The following is a 10,184-nucleotide window of genomic DNA, read 5'->3' on the forward strand; positions in this document are numbered from 1 at the left end:
GTAATAAATAAAAATATTTAAGGAATATTTTAACCCTTTAAAAAAACCTACATGAAATAACAAAAATTTTACATAGAATCTATCATGATAAAAAAAAAAAAACTCTCAAATACTAGATGCACATGATTCGAAACTTGCACTAGACATAAAAAAACATAACAATACACAAAAAAATATATCAAAGTCCTTTATCCCATTTAACAGTGTATTATGCCTTTTACCAAAAAATCACTATGTGGCTTGTTAGTGCACATCATATAAATCTTGACTACTTATTATATTAAGTATGAAATGCTTAATTTGATGCTTCCTGTTTTCAATTTAAATTCATAATATTTATAATAATATTTCAGTTTTATATATGATCAATTTTTTTGTAAAAGAAGACAAATCTTATCAACATTTTCTTTCACGGGGTATATAATTGTATTTTTGTGGTGCATCTGATTCAACATGTCACAATTCATTCTTGCTTTCATGTATCAGAATCAGATTATTATAAGAAACTTTCTTTTTAGTTCGTCGAATCTAGCTTCTATTCCGTTGTATTCTTCCATTGTTTATAGACCCAGCAAGATTCTCCACTTGATTGTCTTCAGTTAATAATCTGAAAAAAATAAGGTACGGATTGATACAATGAAAAAATTATAGACTTGCATAATTTCAATAAAAATATATACAATATTGTAAAAAGTATATTAATTATTATTTTATGAATAATGGTCCCAATTCATATAAGAATTTCTCACATAAACCAGAATATAGACTGGTTCCTCGCAGACCTAGCTCTAGCCAGTGGCCATTGTTGAACAAGACTGTTCAACAACGTGGGTCATTGCTCCTAACAGAATTACAAGAGTTGTTCATAAATAAAAAAAACCCACATGCTACCTTAATCAAATTCATGTCACAGGTGAGCTTTATCTCATCACAAGAAAACAAGTGTAACTGTGTTGAATATTCTAGAGCTTCATCATGCTCAAAAGTCAGTATTGTCAACTATTTATTAAGGTTTTCATAAAAAATAATATACCAATGACTACGTTTTTTAATCACGTGCATGAAACTGTGCACTGACACTTTGTTTATTTTTTCAAAAGGGCACTCATGTTGTCTCATAGTGAAAGTGAATCACCCTAATCTGGATTTGTTCATATGGGATTACGTATATACATGATGGGTTCGTTTCAAACTTTTTCTTTCTTATGAAATATTTTAACACGGAAAGACATGCCACAAACTTCTTAGTTTAACGTTTGTTTCGAAGAAAAAGCACACGTTTCTTTTCTTTTATAATTCATTGCAAAGATTTAACAAGTAACTAACACAGTTTTTTATGAAAGATAAACAGAACCAACTTGTGCATTTGCATGCTGTCAAATTGAATCAATTGTCGTTTGGATGATTTGAAATCTTTGAATCTGGAGAACTCTGAATGGTAGTTTAACCTTTAACGTCAGCGTCGTGAGGGAGATAAAGCCAATCTGGTACCTTTCAATCTTTTCAAGTAAGAAAAGTATAACCATCTTTGGATTCTGGTGAAAATTTTCCACTTGTGTGCAGTAGATCAAGTGGCAAACTGAAAAAAAACAAAATTAATATTAATTTTTTTTCTAGAAGTCTTCTATCTAAATATTTTGCCAAGATGCAAAAGTGATATGTTGATTAACTATATTTTGTCTTTGATGTGGTGAAGTATTTCTAGTAGAGGTGCTAGGTAGGTTCCCTACACGACATATCTGAAAAGGTTGTGCCACTCCATATACATGAACAACAAATTTGACATAAGTTTTGTCGCATTTGATTTCATATCAGTCGAAAAGAAATAGGTGACAAAACACGAGTTTAGTTTGTGTTACTGTTAATAACAGTTTAATAAAGGCAAGTAATGTTCATTGAATAAACTATTTGTATTCTGCTTGTCTAAAATTAGTCATTCAATCACACCAGAGAAGTCACAACATACATGTACGTAAAACAGTGAAAAACTCTTTACATACCCTAAGGGGAACATAGCACATGCATCGATTTAATGGCCAAATTTTAATGGATTATATTAGTGATGGTAATTATCTTCTTGGACAAAATTAGAATTCAGAGATGGGAGTTTAACCTAATTGAAATTATGTGTTAACTTCTGGTTTGTCGGCTAATTTATGCTAAAATAAGACTAAACATGCATAATAAGACTAAACGTGTGTTGGTTTCACTTGCACAAACTTAAGACGCATTTTATTTTTGTTTAAATTATAAAAGGTAACCCATGAAAAAAATATGACTTAAACTTTGATTGAACAACTTTTTCTAAAAACAAAAAATAGATAAACAAGTAAAATAAATTAAACTATAACTCTATAGTTTAACTTACTAAAATTTGGTGTTTATGAGAAAATTTAAATTAACTTTTTATTATTTTATCTTCTAAGTCCTTATGAAAAAATTTAAATGTGTGAAAACGAATGTTTAAATATTGATTATGCGCTAGCTTAGAAACAAACACTAAAAGTTTGGAAACAACATTAATTTGCATCGATTTGAAAATGGGACGCGTGGGTCAATAACACAAAATTATGCTTTTAAGTTTGAAATTATATTAATTATTATTTTAATTATATATTTATATTTATGTTGTTTTGAATATTTTTCTTAGTAATAAAAAACACTTTTAAATTGATAAAGATTATTATAAATAAAAAAATTAATTACAATTTTTATTTTTATTTTTTATTAACGAGACAAAATAAATAAATATAAATCGTTTTAAAGATGATTCAACACTTTTACATAACAATTCAGAAACGACCAACAACTCCTCTCAAAAGAGAGACCTTGAAAGCTTACCGGAAGTTGTCAACTCAAAACCAACAAAGACATCCAAAAAAGAAAAACACCATAAAACTGGAATCAATATAAATAATTTTTTATATGGACATCAATATCAATCAAAGGACACAATATTGTCATGGTAATCAAAATACAAAAGAGTGAGAAACAATCTTAACAAACTCCAACAAACTTTATTCCTATGTTTTTTTATTTAGTGAATCTTTTACTTAATTATTCAATTGTTCTTTGTGAATTCAATATCCGTCTTTAGGGACAAATTATTACTTCTGATAACACGGTACACTTGTTGTAAAAAAGTCATCACCCACTAAAAACATTCATCAAAATTCCTTCCCACTCCTCCATCCTACAAATCCCCTTTAGATCTCTCCATTAGAGAGAATCCTTGTTGTAACTCCTATTCTCTTTCAGACTTCTCCAACCTCCGTATTTAGATTCAAGAACCTCTTTCCACACACCACCGTTGTCTGAGCTCAAACGTCAAATCCATTTCTCCAACATAACCACATTAAATAACCTTAAATCCAAAATATCAAGACCACCAACTTCCCTCCAAGAAGTTTAAGTAATCTTCCTCCTTCTCGAACTCCAGCCTTAGAGAAAAATTTTCTGTAATTTCACAATTTCCTTCAATACCAAAGATGGTATCTTAACAAAGAAATGTAGAACAACATAATAGATGAGAGAACAAACTTAATCAAACAAATTCTTCTTGCCAACATTAAGAATCTACCTTTCCACTTACCTAATATGCTTTTAATTCTTTCCGGCTTGTAACAACTTACGCTCTCTGTCATTTTTCAACCAAAACAGCCTATTATATACCAATATAATGTTTTTCCTGAGTAGATAAATTAAAGAAAAAAATGTATTCTTATTTATAGTTAATATATGAATTAATTAAATTTTTAAAATGTTATCCCATGTAAGTTTCTTTTAACAATTAGTCTAAATAGGATAATTAAAATATACTCTAATATCTTATTAAAAATTAAGATTTAAATTTAACTTAATCTATAAAACTGAATTGGCTAGATAAAGTTTACACTTCACTTCTCTATTATAATTGGATTAGATAAAGTTTACACTTCACTTCTGTATTATAATTGGATTTTGATTGATATGAAATGTTCAAACATTTAGTAACCAACTTTGATTATTTCTTCATTCATCATCTTTATCCAAAAGTAACCTCTAAAATTTACAATTACAAAACCTAATTTCTCTTTCCCATTTTTCTTTCAACAAATAAGGAATAATTTGAATAAAAAAATTTAAGCATTTAAAAAATATTCTAACCCTGTATAAAAGTAAAGTTGTATGTCACTCAGGCACCTGAATCTCCTGTAGTTGCATTTCAGCCCCAAAACTGTTCCATTCTTTTGAGCCCCCAGATCAAATCAGTTGTACATTTACTATTACAAATGAATCTTAAAAAAAAGAAACACGAATATATTGTTATTTTTAAAATTCAAGCATAGAAAGCATTTAAAGTAACAATTTTTATATTCATAATTTCTTTCCACACTCGGCACATAAACATTGGTCTAATAACTTAATTATGTGTGATTCTTAGACTTAATTGTTACAATCTCTCTTAAAATTAAAGTTTATGTGAGCTTAAGGGTTGAAGTAGTTCTTTTATTTTTGATAAAAAAAAATAATCTCTTTATCAAATTTCGTAAAAGTATGACAAATTCTGTTTGTTTGTTAGAAACTGTTCTTTAATTTTATTCATGAGATTTCGTATATAAATTGGCATATGATACATTAGGATAGATAAAATGTATGAACTAAATTGGACTATTATAACAGTAAACTAAATATTAAAAATAATTTGAGAACGGTGAATTCAAATTTTTTTTTTCTATAAAAAAATTAAATAATAATTAGTTATTATATTGATTATTATATATTGTTATAGATTAAAAGTTATTGATATATAAAATTATTTTTATTATTAATAAAAATTTATAAAATAATTTTTAAATTTATTATTAATATTTTAGATTATAAATTAATTTTAAAAAATAATAAAAATTATTTATAATATAAAGTAGTAAGTAGTTAAAATATCAATAGTTAAATAACCACTTAAAAGTTATTTTATAATTTTTTATTAATAATAAAAGTTAATTTAAATATAAATGATTTTTTAAATTTATAAATATTTTTAATTTAATTAAATAGTAACTAATTATTTATTTCTAAAATTAATTTTTATTAAATAATTTTTTAATGTGTATAATAGTTTAAAATAATTATAATTTAATGAATTAAATTAGTTTAAAAAATTTAAATTAGATAAATTATTTGAATTAATACTGATAAAAGTTGTATTTTGAAGTTTGTTTTTCAATCTTATAGTTCAACTAATCTATTTAGATGTGACTAGTCTTTAAAAAGTAAATTAATAAATATCTTTTTATCATTTAAAACTTTTTATACACTTTATACACTTTAACTTAGTTAAATATCTGGTTGACTGTGTCAAATGGAAAACACTATTTGATTCTGTCGGTGTCTTCCTTGGTTTCTTAGGGCTATGTGCCCAAGACCCACCCTACAAAACTATTAATCAAAGAACACGTGCTTGAAAATGAAAGTTGACCATTTATTTAATGAGTTTAATATTTTTTTATTATGACTAATAAATATCTCTTACACATCTATCAAATCATGAGAACTATTAATCCTATAAATTAAAAGTTATTAGATCTATTGCTAATAAATATGTATTAAATTTTAAAAACTATAAATGCTTATTATTTTATTTATTGTTCATTTAATTATAACTTATAAATATACTATTATATTTAATTTTAATTTCAGCCACTTGAGTATTGATTATAATAATAGATAAAATCCAAGGTTCCATCTTTCCATGTCATTTTTATTAAAAATAAAAGTAATGAAGAAAATTAAAATATCAGTGGACCCTTTAGATTTATTCATTTTACTTATTTTATATAATAGCTAATTAAGAAGAAAACATATATTTAATTTTATATAAAATTCACAAAACACCTATTGCAATGCAATAATAGGTGACTATCATTTTAAATCACATTTTTTCCCATATTTTTTAACTATATCACCAACAGTTAGTTACTTTATAACTTTTCTATTTAGTTAAATTTTCAGTATTTTTACCAAATATAAACTTATTTAAGTCAAGTGACTAAATTTTAATTTAAATTGCTTAATTTGGAATTAAAAGGGAGAATGTGAGATTAAATTATTTTAATTATTAGTTATATATAATTTATTATAATCAAAATTATTTCTTGTATCGACAATTTTGCAAAACGTAATTTCAAGAGAATGAATTCTGGTTGAATAAAAAAACATTTTTACACAATATATATATATATATATATAAATTTGTTAAGGAAAAAGTCATTAAAAATTAAAATTTTCTATATAAAACAACTTATTCTTTATTTATAAATTTTAGTAGTACTCCAATCAACACCTTATTATGTTTTTACCATGTATAAATGCAATAATTATGAATAAATATATTTTAGTGTATGTATTTTTGCACATGTGTTGAGATGCACAATTTCAATTTTTTTTTTTAATTTTTATTATTTTTGAAATTATTTTCCATATTTTAAAAATTGGGTTCTATGCCTCAACTTCCTTCCAATCAGTGCTAGGAATTTGAAGAGATAAAACCAGTTATAGGCTAGTTGATAAAATTATACTTACAAGTTTCTATAATACTTTTTAAAAATATATTTGTTATTGTTAACTAAATTTCTTTATAATTATAAAATTGTGTACACTTTTTTGTTCATAACTTTTTAAAACTTTAGTTAATAATAGAAAATAAGTTTGAGTATATTAATAATATATAATATATCATTTTCAATAGCTTATATATATATATATATATATATATATATATTTATTGTACTTAGTTCTTGTATTCTAAAATACAAGCAAAAAAAAACCTATGTATCAACACATCTTTTTCAATCAATATCACTATTGTTTGTTGCAGTGTCTATCTTATATTCTTTATAGGATCATTTATCATGTGTGGTATGGCTCCATCAAGTTTCTTTTTCATGTCGATAGTCCCAATAACTTTGAGAAACAAATTATTTATGCTAGAAATTTTGGAAATTATTTTAATTACTCATAAAATAACAGTATTATATTCATTATGCATGCTTAACTTTCTAATTAGAAAATAATGGTCGGTTACAGATTTACTTAATTGGTCTCGAGTGATGTAAGGAGTTTAATAATTTTAATAAAAGAATCAAGTTGAGTATTGTAATAAAAAAAGACAATAGACACTATACTTTAATTGATTGAAATAAAATAGGATCCTGTCTCTCTTTAAAGGATATGGATTTGGAATAACAAGTATTTAAAACCCAGATTAGTATATAGTTGAATTTTAATTTAACTCTATGTCAGATATGGATTAAATATCATAACTATGGATATGTGATCCATTCTCATGTCACAATTTTCTCCTTCTTTATGTCTTATTTGACTATTTCATGAACTAGGTTTTGATTGGAACAAATAATACGCTCATTATTTTATACTTACATGCAATACACAGTTTTACACTTTTTTTTTCATTAATTGGATTATATTAAAACTAAACTTTAAGTTTACTTAACTTTATAAAATCAACTCATAAGATGAGATTTTTTTTTTACAAAGGAAACAACCAAAATGGTTTAGCCTTCCATGTGAAGGCAAAACAAAAGAATTATAAAGAAGAAAAAAACTAAGAAAACCCTATGAAACTCTCAACTCATAAGATGAGATTTACACTCACTTATATATAAATACTAGTGTTACTAACCCGTGCATCGCACGGGAAAGAAATACAGATATAATTATTAGGTACAATTATTGATGAAGTATTATTATTATTATTATGTTAATAATATTTTATACTATATTTTTGACTTTTTTTATGGTATTTTTTGGGGTTTTTTTATTGAATTATTGAATAAATATTTATATATACATAAATATAAATATATAAAAAAAACACACATATATATATATATATTAACAAATACATGTATAATTATTTATAAAGTATTATTACTATATTAATAATTTTTTATACTTTTTTACTATTATTACTATATTACTATATTATTACTATATCATTGGAAGAAAAATGTTATAATAATAATGTGCACATATATGTTCACATATGCACCATACTCTTTAATTAGATTTTGTTTATTTTATTTAGATACTGCATAAAGGTGAATGGATATTTAACCACTAAAAAAGTTATTTATTCATGAGGGTGCATATTACAAATCATTAGAAGTAAAAATACCATAAAGAAAACAGTAAAAGAAAAGTATAAAATGAAAAGAGCAGTATCAAAATGTGAACTGGTGTAAGGCAATGTATTGATTCCTTCACATTAATAATGAAATGTCTAATGCATTATACATGTTGAAATCTAATGCATTCACATTATACATCAAATACATGAGGCACTGTGTCAAATTATTAAATTTCAACACTCTTCAGTCCAAAACCTTAGTCTTCCAACATTCTAGTTCACCTCTACAACTTTTTGGAGTCAGGATAAACTGCCTCATTACAGATGCAGGCAGTGTACCACCAATCATCATTGTCCACAACATGTTTTATAGTGCAAAGAACTATGAAGGTGTTCACCTGTGTAAATATAATTGTAAATATCATGTCTAAATAAGTGAAAACCAAAGACAAATCACGAATTACAAAATATGTAATGACATTTACTTCTCTACAATCCTTCAGCCCTGTTATGGTGGTCCTGGTAGAGGTTTGAAGGAATTCATCTTCAGGAGTTTGCTTTGAAGATTCACATAGCTGGCTTAGCCCTTGGGATGGAGAATCCATACTTTCTAACATCCTTTACATTAAAACTACATTAGAATACATGCAAATCATCTTTTGAACACAACAAATAATGATATTTGTAAAGTACCTCTTTTTCAACAGTAAGGCTTCTTCAGTCAGTACATTATATTCCACTTTTGTGTAATCAATGCAGTTCTGAATATAGATATTGTCTATATAATAATATAAATTAACATGTAAGAAAAATATACTTGGAACCTAATTATTGAAAATAGAAATAAGATACTTTGATTGATCCAAAATGATACCTCTGAACAACTTTACTTTGGCAAATTGGATACTATAACTACATTCTCTACTTCCCCAGCAGCGAGGAAGGCATTTAACTGATCTACATAATTGCCGAAGAGCGTGCATTGAATCCGAAAACTACTCTCAAAAAACATCTTTGTTAAAACGTTAGTTTAAAAAAAGGAAACAATGGTGGACTGAAGTTACAACATACCCATCACAATCTATGGAGATGACATTCAATTTGCTAGTTCTTCCTTCCTTTCGCAATTCGCGTTCTGTTCCCACTCCAGTCAGAACTCCAATTATATCTACATAAAAAAATTACTGAAGTTAAAAACGGTAATGTTGTATTGAAACACTAAACCCTAAAAACAACATATAATTTCACTAACCCACTAAATAGTCTGTGTCAAAGCCAGGAGCAAAAATCAGAGAGAGAGGTGTGTATTGTGGTGTACTTTGTGGTACCACTTCATTAGCCATTAAAGATACCTTCGTCCCATACTGAAAGTTGATCTTATACTCATGTTTTGTTGTTCTGTAAGACCCTAAGTTGGAGGCAACAGTAAAAGATTGTATGGAATATACACGATCTTCACATATTTGATTCTGAAATTTGTATATAAGAGTCCTCCTCACAGATGCATGTATACGGACTCCCTACAAAGTTCAAAAACAAAACAATCTTTAAACACAACAAATGAAAAATATATGTTTGTTAGAACCGAGTGTTTTTTTGAAAAACTTACTTCTTCATCCTGTAGAACCATCTCTAGTGAAAATGAAATTTTCTGTTTGGTGAAATCTTGCACACACCATAGTCGTAACACTCTGACAACCACATTCCATGTCTCCTTTGTTTGAATTAACGTCATTTAAGAAATGAGTTAACGTCATTAGTGTATTCCAACAAATGGACCAAACAATTTTTGTGTATTCCAGCAAATGGACCAAACAGTTTCAGTGACACAACACAATGACAAAAGTTCATTTAAATAGTGACATTCCAAAAAAATGATGCACCATTTTCATTAATTGATTTTTTTTTTATATTTATTAATTTACCTCGTAGCTGTACAGTAGAGGTTTAAAATGCAGGTTCAGAATGCACTTCTTATGATGCCTTTTAGGATTGGACTTTGCATGTGTCAGCCCAATTTTAACACCGTTGGGGGAAGGCCACTGAATAGCTGCTT

General features: G+C 26.3%; 1 protein-coding gene across 1 annotated transcript; it reads right to left on the minus strand.

Moving 5' to 3' along the window:
• Positions 1 to 8,412: 8,412 nt before the first annotated feature.
• On the minus strand, positions 8,413 to 9,863 carry LOC137825395 (uncharacterized). The gene is made up of 5 exons (XM_068631068.1): positions 9,738 to 9,863; positions 9,381 to 9,648; positions 9,200 to 9,296; positions 8,614 to 8,746; positions 8,413 to 8,526 (listed from the first exon to the last, which is right to left on the minus strand). The coding sequence occupies exons 1-5, from the start codon at positions 9,861 to 9,863 to the stop codon at positions 8,413 to 8,415; spliced, it is 738 nt and encodes a 245-aa protein (XP_068487169.1).
• Between the last annotated feature and the right edge of the window lie 321 nt (positions 9,864 to 10,184).

The sequence above is a fragment of the Phaseolus vulgaris genome, chromosome 8 (assembly GCF_051622355.1).
Source record: "Phaseolus vulgaris cultivar YP4 chromosome 8, ASM5162235v1, whole genome shotgun sequence".
NCBI classification, from domain to species: Eukaryota; Viridiplantae; Streptophyta; class Magnoliopsida; order Fabales; family Fabaceae; genus Phaseolus; species Phaseolus vulgaris.